At 38.8% G+C, this 15635-nt stretch overlaps 1 protein-coding gene across 2 annotated transcripts in view; it reads right to left on the bottom strand.

Annotated features, from left to right (window-relative positions):
• Positions 1-15635, bottom strand: part of ANO6 (anoctamin 6) — a 187129-nt gene that overhangs the window by 17096 nt on the left and 154398 nt on the right. For both annotated transcript variants that reach the window (XM_090273038.1, XM_090273039.1), the window contains exons 11-16: positions 15488-15630; positions 13245-13322; positions 7318-7543; positions 6175-6344; positions 5870-5967; positions 2134-2264 (exon numbers count right to left, since the gene is read on the bottom strand). In XM_090273038.1, coding sequence (XP_090129164.1) covers positions 2134-2264; positions 5870-5967; positions 6175-6344; positions 7318-7543; positions 13245-13322; positions 15488-15630 — 846 coding nt within the window. The remainder of the gene's footprint in view (positions 1-2133; positions 2265-5869; positions 5968-6174; positions 6345-7317; positions 7544-13244; positions 13323-15487; positions 15631-15635) is intronic.

The raw sequence follows: 15635 nt of genomic DNA, 5'->3' as shown, positions 1-15635 counted from the left end.
ATTAAATAAATATTTACGAGGATGAGGTCCAGGCAGCGGTGCTCCAGCTGAGGACTGAAAGATGCAAAGATGTCGCTAGCTCCTCCCAACAGGAGCCGTCTAGCCCAGGAGACAGGCACGCACAAAACTGCATACCACCAACACAGAAGTTGAGTGAATGCCTCGCAAAAAGAGCAGCTATTCTGCTTGAAAACTTGAGGGTTACTACTGAGGCCTGGCAGGAATTCCCCAAATAAAAAAGAAGAAAGAGGTATTTCTGCCAGAGGGGAACAGAGCGGGTGGCCAGGAGCAGGGCCTAAGCAAGGGGCGGGGGAGTGCCAGGGTTGTTTGTCAGAAGATGTTTCTCTTCATAATTAAAAAGGTAGACGGTGGTATCGTAATGAAAGTGGAAAGAGAGGAGAAACTGTGGTGGTGAGACCACCCCCAAAGACACCCTATATTTATTTCAGAAAAACAAAAATAATTCAAAAGGCACTTGGAAATTCTATCTCCCACAAACTAGAAGAACAAAAAAAAGAAAGATTTCACTCTGGGATTGATACAGAATAACAGACTGCCTACTCTTAGAAATTGACTGATTTTTTGGCTTCATTGGGTACTATTTGGATAATAGGAAAATAATTTAATAAATTTATAAAGATCTGTCTATAACATTTGTTAGTCCATCTTTTCTTATAAGGTACGGTGAGGACGAATTATTTAGTTGGAAATTATTTTAATGAGACTAGGAAACTCTAAAAGTCAGATCAACTTCTCCCTAAAACACAACCACTTTTCCTCTTAATGTCATTGTTTTGACTAATCAGCTATAGGAAAATACCTTTTTCTCCAAGTTTTTTTGGTGCCAAAATAACAAATGATATTCTGCCCAGAATGCTATTACTAATGCTGATAATAGCTCCATTTTAGAAAAAGAGGTGATTGTCTTGAAAGGCCTTCTGAAAATACACAGAGTAAGTACAGCTTCTGCATTATGCACGGCAGCTACACTGTTAGTCGAACTTGGTCACAAAACATAACACAAGCAAAAAGGAAGCTCAAATCAGACTCCAGGCTGCAAAGCACTGTTTACTGAAGAAGCTACAAGATGAAACTTTCAGTCACCTAAGGAAGCAGATGTGTTTCCATGTATAATGTATATTTTTAGGAGCAATTATTTTATATATAATGTGATTTAATAAAAGCTGCCCTCTCTCTCTGCAGTCTTGTAAACAAGAAACACAAAGGGGTGTCTCTGCAAACACACGAACCCCTTTGCATAAATGCAAGGTCTGTCAACCAAAATGTTGTGCCTCCCTTTTCTACTCTGCCAAGCTTAAAAAAACTGTAATTCAATGCAATGGTCAGCTGAAAGGGCACAGATACAAAACATGCACATTGTTAGCCTTCTTTTAGACATAAGCAAGTCATGCGTAATAGAAAAGATGGTGTTTCCCATGGAAATCTATTTTGAGATACATCTATTTAAAGACAACTGAGAGCTCAAAATCAAGTTCAACTGAACAGAGCCCATGAAAACACTCCACAAATGAACAAAGATCATCAAGAAGGAGGTGACCTGTGCTAAATCTTAATTCCTGTCCAGCAAAATGGTTCTGAATTCAAGCCAGTGATTAGTCATGAGGTCACTCAAGGAACCATGCAGAAACCACTGGCCAGAAGAAAGAGATACGCTGTCAAAGGCAGGTGTGAAAGGCGGAGGGCCCTGTGATCACCCCTGTGACAAGAAGCAACATGCTCCTCCTCGCTTACCCGACTCGGTTCACAAGTACACTGGCCAAAAGCTGTGTCTGCATGGATGCCAGCCCAAGCTGAATCACATCTAATAATAGTTCTGAGTTCATTCTCAGACAACATGGTTAGAATGCTCTGAGAATTAATGGTGACAATGTAACACCTCAATGACTATTCCATTTCATCAATAATAAATCTTTAGCTTTGTACAACATAAACACTGACAAACACATACAGTCACCTTATTTGAAAGCCTGATTGTATAATGTTATCTAGTGGGGACAAGAATACCCCATTTCAATATGCTAAATAATTATTTGGCTTGATAATCATGACTTTTGGGACCCCAAAGGTGCTCCAATATAATTTATACCATTTACAATTTCACTTATGACTTACTCATTTCAAGATATTCATAAAATAATCCCAGTCTGCCCATGAGTTGCAGATGGTAGTCCTGCTCCCATCGTGGGATTATCTTTTCTGAGCCCGAAGCCGTGCAATAGCGTCCAATGAGATTCTTGACCCAGCTGCCAAAAAGAGCAAATTATAAATAAGAACATGATCAGACCAAGGTCATAAAAGTATTTAGTGATAGCTCAAGTTGAATAATCTTCCTGATAAATTCATTTTGTATTTTCACACTAAATTGTTTACTTCTGGCCCCCTGCCCCAAAATATTTTGAAAAATGGTACTATGTACCTCTGTTTGTCAAAATTGTAACTGCTACTTTTTCCTCTTAGCTCCCTTTCATGTGGGCAGTTTAGTTTTCAAAAGATATTTCCCCTCATTTGACTAACTTTATTTTTTCTCATTTCCATGCTATTATTCCAAATTGTCTTGCCAGAGAAAATAAAGACATGGTATGTGTGCTGGTGCTAAGTGCTGCGGAGATGGTGGCAGGAGAGGCCTCTCTGAGAGGGGCATTTGAAAAGAGATATTAAGAAGGCAAAGGGGCAAGCAGGGGATGTTAAGAGACCATCATGAAGATTTGGGCGTTTTTTACTTTGAGGGACTTGGGGACCATTGAGGGACAATGAGAGAAAGGTGACATAGTTTGGCATTAGATAAACCAGCTCTAAGACCCTACTCTAAGCTGAATAGATCAAGGACCAGAGACATGGTACATGTTCTCAAAACCATCGTGCAGACCTAGGAGCAAAGACAGCCTCAGCCGGCGGCCCCTGGCTCTGCCCACTACTGGATACTGGCCATTGTCTTTTCTTCTGTGTTATGTCTTTGTCTTTCTCAAAGCCTTGTGGCCCTGATAAATGCTTCCCCCATTTTTATGGCAATTTGTCCAGAGAAGACATCTGAGGTGGCAGTGACGTGAGGTGTGCACCTGTGGCAGAGAGAGCCGTTGTTCCCTAGAGCAGCAGTGGCTTGTGGTTTCCTTGTGGAGTTCATCAGAAGGGGCACCACAACAACAAACAACTTCAACTACAGACATAACCATCTGACCGAACGCTGGCTGATTAAACAACACATTTGTATGGACTGTGACTTTGGAGAGAGGTTTCAGTCTACTGCACAGACAGCTGTATACACTGTACGCGTGCAGGCACCCAGTGTCCCACACGACTAGCTCTCCGTGCTGGGCTTCCCACTGCGACTGATCGCAGCACCAGCTTCACACTGACCACCCCCCAAGCTTTACTAAGGGGAGGTTTCTCTGAACAGAACATGCTGCTGGCTTCACACTCTGTCCTCCCACTTCTGTCTCTGCTGTGACATTAGGGACATAGCAGGAGGCTGTGGAAATCGGAGGGGATATGGACTCAGACACCCCTTGAATCTGAATTCACACTTCAGTGCTTATTCACTATTTGACTTCGGTCAACTTCAAATAAAATGGGGTGATAAAACCTGCACTGCCCACGGTTGCTGTCAGGATTAAATGATTCAAACCAGGTAAAGCCTTTAGCACACTTCCTGACACATTAAAACCCACTGCATGAGGCTATTATTTATTTTTTGACCAATCAGGCCTGTTATTTAGAATCTTGGCTCGGGGACACAGTGCCATCTGTATTGGTGCATCTTACTCCGGACTTAACGACGACACAGAATGCCAGTTCCTGGTGCTACTTCCTGAGCTTCAACCCAAAGCTCTGTAATCAGTTGAGTTTGGGAATCCGCAGTTTTGCAGATATTACAGGGGTCTTGTGTTGCAGGTGGCATCGAGGACCTCACATGTCTATCACCCTTCATGATCTCCAAACTCGAGATGACTGGTTTATTTTTGCTCTGCATCACACCTCCAGCCTCAGGCTCTTGCTGAGTCCTCTCTCCACGGCCTGAGAAGCAGGCCTTTTCCTATTGGGGCCCCCCATCCACCACATTTGGGATTGAGGGGGAAACTTCCATGCTGGCAGCCACTGGAGCCTCCCTCTTGTACTGTACTGCCTTCCCTGACCCATAACAGGTCATATGGAAGTCCTTCTGAACAGCTTTCCTGCCTGAGCTAGAGACTCTAAGCCTCTCGCTCAGTCTTTCTGCAGAGGGAAATCTTAGGTCGTAGTCAATCTATCATTGTTCTTGGTCTTTTGGGTTTTCTACTGGGTTATGATTCTAGTGCAGGGACATTAATCTTGACTGCACATGAGAATTGCCTAGAGAAGTTTTTAAAAATACAGACACCAAACACTTCTCCTGGCCAAGGCCAAATGCTCCCTCCCTCAAGTGAGGGTTACAAAATAATTTTCTTAGCAATTTACCACGCACATTAACATAGCAGCATCGTAATAAGTTGCCCTTTACTAAGTCCTTATTAGGTGTAAAGCATGGCGTGAAGTACTTTCTACCTTGTTTTCTCTTTGTATCTTCATTATCATACTTAGTCCACATACTGCAGATAATTACAATTTCTGTTAGAAATTCTACAGTACTTCCACGTGCTAATTTTAAACACAAGCATCCTTTACTGCTTGGATCTATTTCATTCCTGAGTTTACTGTTCCTGAATTTAAAAAGCGAGCATGGCTAGTTGTGAGGGTTCTCTTACTGTAGGTCTCTGGTTCATTTTCTAGCCAAATCATATAAAATATCCCTTTTCAAGATAACACTTTTCTTGTAAGTAGTGCATATCCATTGTGGAAAACACAGAAAACACATAAAGGAAGAAAATTACAGAGATCTATTACCTACATTTTGACCAAAGGATAATGCTATTGGTATTTTGGAAATTTGACTTTAATTATTTTAACATTTTGCCGTAAAAATTTCTCCAGCATGAGTTGCTTAATGCCGAAATGGTACTAGCCTTTTGTCAAGTACGCACAGAATAAAATTCCCAGGAATGTCTCAAATGCTAGATGAGGCTAGGAAGGCCAGAGACCTCTGAGCCTGTTGTCTGAGTCCAACAAACAAGTCTATTAATTTACTAATGTTCTGGATTTGAAGCCTATGAGTCACTCATTCAGTCACCTGGTGCTCAGGGTGCCTATTGAACACCATATGCTGATCTAGGCGGGAGGGAGCCCACCGGAACCTGAACCACACTGCCAGGTACGCTGCTTCACTCACTCCCAGCACCCTAACCAAGGACCCCGAGGGGGGCTGAGGTGGAAAAAGGTACGTTGATGGTGGAATTCATTTCACTATGCTCCTTTTGACATATTTAAATGGCCTGAACACAGCTGCTGACTTATAAGGTTTTTTCTCTCCCTTCTTAGGTATTTTTGGGATGGGTATAGTATAGAGTAGCAAGAGTAACTAATGGTTCTTTGCTATGCTAGAATTTTGTATGAAGAGAGTTAGAAGGAAGCTGGCACCTCTACACAGAGGAGATGCAGTGAGGAGAACGTGAGTCACTCTCGCAGTTGGCTAACACTTAGCATTCCCAGTTTTTAAACAGGGGAAAGATAATTCCAATGCTGCTTAAATATTTTAGACCAGGAGTAGAAATATCAGAAGGCCAGGTTCAGGTTACTGTAATTTGTAGCCATGGGTTTACTTGAAAATGAAGGTGTACACACAGCCCTGTTTACATTGTTGGATGGACCATCTTTTTTGGAGACCTTTCATAACCATAGAATCTACTCCACCTTAGGTCAGCATATAGGCAAATGACTTGGAGGAATGGGCTGTGATACCCCCTGCCCTATCTCCCAGACTATACAACTTAATACTCACGGAACTAACACCTCTTGTATGTTATTCCAGATTGCTTTTCCTCCCATGATTATTATCAGCTGTGTTGTCAGTTCAAGGAGACAGCCACCTGGGTCACACTGGAATAGTAAGATGAAAATCTCATTTAAAATTTTAGATGGCTCTGACATGAAACATAATCATTAATTTTAATTTATCTGATATTCTCTTTAGGCTAAAAAAAAAAAAAATCTAAGAAAGTACAATGAAGAAACTGTTCACTGGGCAACTGAGAGAAAATGCGAAGCAGCTTAAGTTGTCAAGAGAATACAATTCTGTACTCATACCTCTTCATTTCTGTATCCTCCCAGCCAATAAACTGGATCTCCGGGATAACCGACAAATTTGCCCTTAAAAAATGCGATGTAGAAACACGAAGAGTAGTAGTTGACAAACTGGAATAAGAACATCTTCATGGTTAGGCTGTTCTCATAATCAGTCTGGGTCCTTGGGAGTTCTTTAGTTAAAGCAAAGAAAATTAAGTTTTACAAATTGTGAATAGCTCTGAGACCCTAATCAAAGACACGGATACATAAGTTAAAATGTTTAAAAAATGCAATTCACACTGTTTCCATTTAAGCTGTTTTGAGCTCCTTAATATAGGTACTATGTTAATTCAAGTTTACACATTGTTATAAGAGCTTCTCCCCCATAAATACTACCCCACATGGCAAAAAATATTCAACTGTTCCTTAAAATTTACAAGCACAATGTTATCCAATGGGCAAGAATAATATTCTTTTGTCTTTTTTAGGGCAGATGTTGAGGAAAACAAACAAGGGGCAACTTGCAAGCAGCATTTGGGGAAGACCAAACAGGTCATTCTCCTCCTAGTTTAGAATGTACATTGGGCTCATCATTCTCAGAACATGACCACTGGGCAGGCCATTCAGAGAATAACCCAGGCATAAGTAGCATGTGGGAAGCACTTCTTTGGCTACAAAGCAGCTGCCTGGGATACAAGCCAGAGAGAAGAAATATTTATTACAGAAGCCAGAGCTGATGAGAATGGAGCTCTATTAATATGAACAGAATGGGGGAAGACATGTAAGAGCCTTGACTGCTTGTCCTCTCCACAATGGAGGAACATATTTGCCACTAGTACCATGACCCTATTTCACTTATTTGCAATAAAGAGAGTATTTACTTTCAACAATAGGGTACATTATGTAATGTAATTGAAAATATTATTCAGCACTGATCTGTTTATACAAGGCTTGGATATTATAATGACTGTCTTTGCTTTGTCCTTTGCTAATGGAAAGCTGTAGATAATTCATTTCCCAGATAGGCTAGAGGAAATACATTTACCCTTAAAATTTTCTAACAATTGTAACATAGTAGAATTGAAATGCGTAAAAGATACAGTCTCCAGCTTTATCAGGTTCTAAAATGTCCTAGAAATGACATAAGCTATGGTAGGAACTTACCAAAATTAGTGATCATGATCGCCACTTTTTCATAGATGGTGTTCAGAATCATGATGATGACAAAGCTAATGAGGGAAGCCGTGACGGACGTAGCTAGGTGTGGAGTCAGGTACTTCTGGATTGGGTCTGTTCCATTCAAGTTCGTGGGAAGTTTTGAAGAAAAGACAATGAATGATGAGAGTCTGTAGACGATGATCCCAATCACCGAAGCAATGATCAGTAGGATCTGAAAAGACAAGGAACACAGCAGCATGAGACTCACCAGTCATCATGTTTTTACACTGAAAAACTGGCCCCATGCTTTAAATGGACAGGTGCATGGGTGAAGTGGCATTAAATCTCACATAACTGCCATAAGAGAGGCAGAAATCAAGCACGTTAAATGCCAAAGAAAGGAAAAGGAAGGCGGAAGTCACAAGGGGGTGTGCGTCCACTAGAGTAAGATGATAACAGCAGGAGAAGCTTTGTGTCGGTGGTGAGGGGAATGGAATATAGGGAGTCTGTGAATGTAAAACTGCTCTAATAAAAGGTCTTCAAAGAACATATGTGCATAACCCATAGACACAGACAACAGTGTGGTGATGGCCAGAGAGAAGGGGGGGGACATCTGTAATAGTGTCAACAATAAAAACAAAGAAAAAAATAAAATTTATACTGCTGTGGAAAAATATTAATTACTTGTAAGACAACTAAGATGAATGTTACACAATAAAGAAAAAACAAGAGAAGAGAGAGAACACATCTTCAGATGGGGAAAAAAATGGAATAACTGGTAGCATGTTCTGGTAGAAAGAAAGTCTATGATAGCAGGACCAGAGAAAACATGCTTCTACAATTATGGAATTATTTAGGTTATGAATTAGTGTTTTTTTGCTTCATTAAGGGGGTATGTCCTTCCAACAGAGAACCTATCACTGGCTCAGGGGTCAGCAAGTGCTAGCTTTTGTCTTAGTTACTGTACCAAGGGAGACGCAGAACAAGACCAGCGTTCAGAAGCTGCACAGATACCTCGAGGTAACTCCTGGAAATGGCAGCAGGTCTCTGCTTATAAAAGCTTCACACCACTTTTCATATTCGTATGTTAAGACCTTAAATTGGCAGTTATTCATAACTTGCATTTACACAAAATTCATTTCACTAATCCATTGTATTTTTGACCGCACAGACGCCGTGCCAGCAGGGGTGTCTGAGGCAATAGTTTGCATGTGGTTGGTAGGATTTCACTTCCTCACCAGGCAGGTTTTCTCTGCCACTGAACAATGCACATTAAAGGTCCCATTTTAAAAGTGTTTGCCCTACATCTGCCTCTTGGACATACTCCACAAACATGTACTCAATGTGTCTGACTGCTTGTGTGCCCAAGAGACAGGAAAACTACAAAGAATGTGAATTTCAGGACCAAACAAATCTCCTCACGTTGTTTATAGAAACAGAAGGAGGCTTGTTTTCACCTTGGAGAGCCGTCAAGGGAGGGCTTACAAGCAGAGACTCCTGCACTGGAACCCCTGCTCTGCCACTGGCTGTGGGGCCTTGTACAAGTTATCTAAGCCTTGGGGGCTTCAACTTCCTCACCCATACAATGGGGGGATAATAACAGCAACTGACTTACAGGGTTGTTGTGAGAACTCAGTGAGTTGCTCTAAGTACAAACACTTAGAACATTAAGCCCATAGCTAATGTTATAATACTTTCCATATATTGATCACATGGAATGTAATCAATGATTAAGGTAATCAATGTAAGCAATGATTATGGCAACTAAAGTGTTAACAAGATGTTTTTTCTTACCTTTTAAGTCATGGATTGTAGAGAAAGCATTATACTTCCTCCTCTAATCTCTCTTATCTCCTTTCCTTAACAGTTAAGGTTTAACACTTGTGAAAGGAAAAACATTTTTAAAAAAATGTGTGGAGTACAGGCGAATTTTAGACAAGGCTGAGAAATGTGTATTTCTCTCTCAGCACAACGCATACGGACCATTTAAATAGTATGTATTTTTAAAAATTATCCATAATAATTTTTAAAGTTATTAATTATAATAGTTAAGATTCTTGAAATGCTTACTATTCACTCTGCACACGTATATCTATAGCCCAGTGAGGTAGGTCATATTAGATCTCTTACAGATGAGGAAATAGAGCCACACAGATTAAGTGATTTGCCCCAAATGAAGAAACTAGTAAGTGAAGGACTGAGATACTCAAGGACTTGGAAGACGCGCTAACCTCTCCGTGGTGCTGTCTCCCACGTAGTTTCTGAAATGAATTCTAATTCACTCCAGAGCTTTTACCAACTTCATGTTTCCCTATGTCTTGAGGACACTTGGCAGGTTCAATATTTCCTCACAGAAGGAAGGAAAGCTTTTCATTCTCCTTCCTCAAGATTCTTACATATCTTTTCTTACTATAACTTTAATAAACTTTTCTTATAACTTTTAGTATATGCTCATCATAGAAAATTTGAAAGCACCCTGTAGTGAACAAGAGTTGCTTTTGCTGCCCTGGATCAGTTTCTAGTCTCAGAAAAGGACCTGGACTTTGCGTTTGGGGGAGTCACCTCTTTCTTTCCAGTCCTGTGGTTTGGGCTAGATTGCCCTCCCTGCCCTGGGCCCCAGTGGCAGATCCTCATTCCTTTGAGACTAATACGTACCTCATCCTACTGGCCTTGACAACTGATTCAAGGATTGAAAACTAACCTACTAAGAGGTATTGAGGTGCGAGGAGAAAACTCCTCATGCCCACAGCAAAGAGAAGCGTCCGTTAGAGGGAGCTGCTAAAAGATACCTGGCATGGCTTTGGTGAGATGTGAGATCTGGAATGCTGCAGCCGTAAGGGAGGGTGCCGCACACTACCATGCTGGACACAGAACGAGGACAGAACAAAACACAGCCCTTGCCAGAACAGACTGTAGCATCTATCCTGGAGTAAAGCCAGACCTCGGACTGGGATTTTCAGTTACAGGAACCAATAAATCCCACCCCCTCCACTTTTTTGTTCTTGTAGGGGATTGATTTTCTGTCATCTGTGATCGAAAGACTCCTAACTATAAAAATAAAGACTAAAAAGTAAAGAAAAAAATAGAAAAAAATGTATCTACTATTGAATATAGGCACAATTCCTTCAGAACTATGTAGTTTGTACATTAAAATCATTTTAATAATCAGCTGTATCGTTTCATTAAGCCTATCACAATCCTAACATTTTTACACCATAAAATATTTACATTCACAGCTGCACAATATTCCACTGCATAAATAGTTGGAAGTAGGGCATGATCATACAATGGAGTAAAGACAGTTTCTTCAGTAAATGGTGTTGGGAGAACTGGACTGTTACATGCAAAAAAAGAAACTAGACCACCAATTCACACTATACACCAGAATAAACTCAAAATGGATAAAAGAATTAAATATAAGTCATGATATCATAAAAGTCATAGTGGAAAACATAGGCAGTAAAATTTCAGACATCCCACATAGCAATATTTTTGCTGATATATCTCCTAGGGAAGAAAAATAAAGGAAAAAATAAACAAATGGGACTACATCAAATTAAAATGTTTCTGCACAGATAAATAAGCCATCATCAAAATGAAAAGGGAACCAACTGTATGGGAAAACATATTTGCCAATGGTACAGTGGACAGGGTTTAAGCTCCAAAATATTTAAAGAACTCATACGGCTCAACACCAGGAAGATAAGCAATCCAATTAAAAAATGGACAAAGGACCTGAATAGATACTTCTCCAAGGAGGACATACAGATGGCCCACAGACATATGAAATGATGTTCAACATCACTAGCCATCAGAGAGATGCAAATTAAAACCAAAATGAGATACCACCTCACACCAGTCAGAATGGCCGTCATCAATAAATCAACAAACAACAAGTGCTGACGAGGATGCGGAGAAAAGGGGATGCTAGTGCACTGTTGGTGGGAATGCAGACTGGTGCAGCCACTGTGGAAAACAGTATGGAATTTCCTCAAAAAATAAAAAATGGAGCTGCCTTATGACCCAGTGATTCCACTGTTGGGAACATAACCCAAGAATTTTGAAACACCAATTCAAAAGAATATATGCACACCTATGTTAACAGCAGTGCTATTTACAATAGCCAAGTACTGGTAACAGCCTAAAGGCCCATCAGTGGATGAGTGAACTAAAAAACTGTGGTGAATTTACAACACAATGGAATATTAAGCAGCAGAAAGAAAGAAGGAACTCCTACCCTTTGCAACAGCATGGATTGTACTGGAGACTATTATGCTTAATGAAATAAGCCAGTCGGCGAAAGACAAATACCAAATGATCTCACTTAAAACTGGAATCTAATGAACAAAATAAACTAACAAGAAAAAAAGAGCCAGAGACATGGAAACATAGAAGAGAATGATAGCAGTATGAGGCAAGGAGAGTGGGGGAATGGTGAAGAAGGGACTTAGTCAAGGAACATGTATGAATGACTCATGGACATGGACAATGGAGAGCAGAGTGATGTGAGAGAGAGGGGTGGGCTGGGTGGGGGGGGCAAAAGGGAAAACAATTGGGACAACTGTAATAGAATAGACAATAAAAAATTTAAACAACAACAGAGATGGAAGTAGACTATTTTGGCTGATATATTCATGTCTGTGACTAAATCTTTACTGACTTTTACTTACCATTTTGAAATACTTTCTGATCAGAAGTTTTAAAATTCTGAATTAGTAGATTAAAGCATATGAATATTTTTGGCTCTTGATACATACTGCCAGACTTTCTAAGAAGGCCAGAGCAGTGTAAAATTCTAACAGCCTAGGTATGAGAGTACTGATCACTGCATTTCATCCTCTCAAACACTTAGTCTTATCAATAGGGAGGTGAAAAATTGAATCTCATTTTCATGTGCACTAATCTATTTACTGGTGAGGTTTGACATCTTCCATGATATTTTTTCTTCTGTGAATGTGTACTCACATTCTCTTCCTCCTAAGTCCTGAGATCTTGGGTGTTATCTTAGAAGTGATCTGGATGTTTTATGTATTGAAGTTATTAACCCTTTGCCCTATTAGTTAACAATCATTACTTTTAGTGTTTTGTTTAAACTTAGGATGCTTTTGATGTATAAAGATCTTTAAATATTTTCCTCCAAAACTTCTTCCATTGCTATTAACTTTAGAAAATCTTTTTACAACTAGAGATCATATATTCATCAATATTTATTTCTAGTTATTTTTGGTGTTACTCATTTTTAATGTTTCTAGAATTTATTATAGTATGTGGTTCATAATATGGTTTCAATCTTTAATTTTTTACCCAATAGCTAACAAGTGTTCCATTACCACTTGGTGAATAATCTTTACTTATCCCACTGATTTAGACAGTCTCCTCATATATTACATTATTATTGATATCAGGGCCCAAACTGGGCTTTATGTCCTACTCTCTAACCTGGTTATTCTTGAGTCAATAAAACTCTCTTTATGTTACTGATTATTATACTACTAATATGATTTTATTAATAATATACCCAAAATTAATTTCATAAGTTCGAATATTTTAGAAATATTGTCTCTTGATATAGAATCACTTGTTTAAAGCTTTGTTTACATTTTTCATAATTTTTAATGCCTTTTGATAGTTCCTATAATATTTTTTGTTAAGGCTATTCCTATACATTTTATTTTAGTTGTTACTGCTGAAAAATTTTAGAATTCAATTTGGTTGATAGTTCCTATAATATTTTTTGTTAAGGCTATTCCTATACATTTTATTTTAGTTGTTACTGCTGAAAAATTTTAGAATTCAATTTGGTTTCTTCACCAGAAACTGAAAAATCCTGGACCACTGATCTGATTTAAACAAATAAGATTACATAGTTTCCAGCTCAGCTTTTAGTTTCCTCAACATTTAACATTCGATATTAAATTTTGTGAAAGACTTACCCAGAATAAGACAGCACTTGTACATAGGACTACACGTATACATTTCCCCCAGGTAGTAAAGGGGACACGCTCTTCTTCCTGTTTAAAAAAATAATAAAAAAGAAATTTAGACAATCAAGGAATTACTCCAATGAAATGATTTTTCTCTTGATCAGTCACTAAATCCTAGGCTTAAGATAATTTTTCTAAAATTAGTTTCCAGAGAGTTTCCTTACTCATAATTGCATGTTTTTTGTTAATAGTTTCAAGTACACATACAAAAAAACATGTTCAGCGTTCATTTTAATAATATTTTTTGAAAATGCAAATGTGAATGATGATTTATCCACCATAACCTGAGCTCAGGAGTCAGGTACCAGACGGTGCCAGGCTGTAAGGTTACATTTCTTGCCTTAGACTTCAGAGGTGAAGCAATGACGGCACAGAGCCCACACAGGACAAAACGTTTCACAGATGTCCGCGATATGAGCTATCCAGTTGGTGTTTCTTGGCTGAGCTTTACACATTAATTTGTCATAAATAAATTTTAAAAATTTTACTTTATATGACTATATTTAAAATGTTAAGAGAAGAAATAATACTTCTCAAGATTTAGCTGGATAGTAAGAGCAGCTACAGTATAATAATACATAGTTGCAAATCCTTTCATGAGATTTACTCTGTGCCGGGTACTATTCTAAGTAGGTTCTATACATTAAGTCAATTAATCCTTATTACAATTGTATGAGTAAGTAACTATATTTGTTTCCACTCTATAATTGAGGAAACATGACACAGAGCAGTTAAATGATTTGTGTGGAATCATTCAGCTATTAAGTTGCTGTGTTTGGATTTGAACTCATGCAGCCTCGTTCTCAAGACTTGACTACCACATTGTATGCTTCTCTAAACCAATGAAGGATGTATTAGCAACAAAAATACAATGAGAAATATAGATAAAAAATGAACTTTCATCTTTAATTTTTTTAACAAGCAATGTTTCAGTAGAAATTTAAACTTACTAGTTGGCAATCTTAAATTTAAAATTGGGAGGTTTAAATCACCAAATTATTTTTTTTCTTCACTATTTTCCTTGTGTTGCCAATACAAGCTTTTGTTTTTCAGTACTCAAAAATGTCACCTTCTTTTGATAACTGAACTTCACTTTTTCCCCCATTTATAAAATGAGGAGGTTGAACTGCTCCCTCCAGTCCCTTTTAGTGCTGACATTCTATAAATCTGTGGTTTAATTTATAAAATCTAGAGTTGAGGACATTTTCAGATGCTCTTGGTAAAAGAAGTTTTTCTAAGAGTTATTCATATTCAGAAGCTATTGTCCTTATGCAAATGACTGCAAGTACAATCAGCACCAGATTTTCTGTGTTTATGGAAAGCATCAATAACGCAGATAATTCAGAAATCGTTTTTCACTAGCTTTGGAATACTTATACAGAGAGATATATAGTTTCTTTTTATTTTGCAAAAGTAGCAGCAGCAAATTTACCTTTCCAATCATATAAAATGCCTCCCAGAGTGACTGAACATAGTTGGACCTCAACAAATGTTTTCCTTCTCTATCCTTCCCCCAACTTTAGGGTAAGAGCCACACTATCTTGTGCACATCCCGACCAGTAGGGGGAGCAGTGACTGAGGCTTTAGTGCAAGACAAAAGGGCAGCTAAGTCTAGGATGAAAGGGGCTGAAACAATGAAGGCACAAGTGAAAAATTGGGAATCAACTATAAAAACATAAACATCTTTCCTATACATTTACATTACACAGTCTATTTTTTGGTGCATTTTTTACACAAACCAATGCGTATTTCGTTCAATGTCATTTTGTTACAATGTTGATGAGATGATGTAGAAACCAGTGAGCCTGTGGTAGAATTAGTTTCATTATACATAATTTTGCTTAAAGTTGCAGAACCTACTGATGACGTCAAGTGAGGACTTCCTGTACATTTACATCAGTCTATTTTTTTTTTTTCATTTTTACTATATTATGAAAAAAGGGATTATGTTTACCTCCCATGTCCACTGTTCTAAGTGTAACTTCTTCACCTTGGGTGCACATTAGAATTACCAGAGGAGCTTTAAAAACTCCCTGTGCCCAGAATACCTCTCAGGCTACCAAGCACCATCAGAGTATATAGTGATGGGACCCAGGCATCAACATTTTCTAAGGTCCCCAGTTGACTCATGGGCAGCCAAGTTGAGTACCCTTGCAATAAGTGACCTCTGTATCTAGGAACATCCTCCTTACCTGAGTAACCTCATTTATCACCACGTGAGTACACTGTGCCTCATACTCTGGCCGGGGTTGTTCTTCCTGCTGTAACTCAACGGTGTCCCATTCATACTCAAGTTCTGCCTGGCGTCGCTTCCAAAACTCCAAAAACAAGGTAACTAAC

The sequence above is a fragment of the Furipterus horrens genome, unplaced genomic scaffold, assembly GCF_987537825.1.
Source record: "Furipterus horrens unplaced genomic scaffold, mFurHor1.1.pri manual_scaffold_4, whole genome shotgun sequence".
Lineage (NCBI taxonomy): Eukaryota > Metazoa > Chordata > Mammalia > Chiroptera > Furipteridae > Furipterus > Furipterus horrens.
Note: the sequence above shows the minus strand (reverse complement) of the source record. Positions and strands in the feature narration are given on the sequence as shown.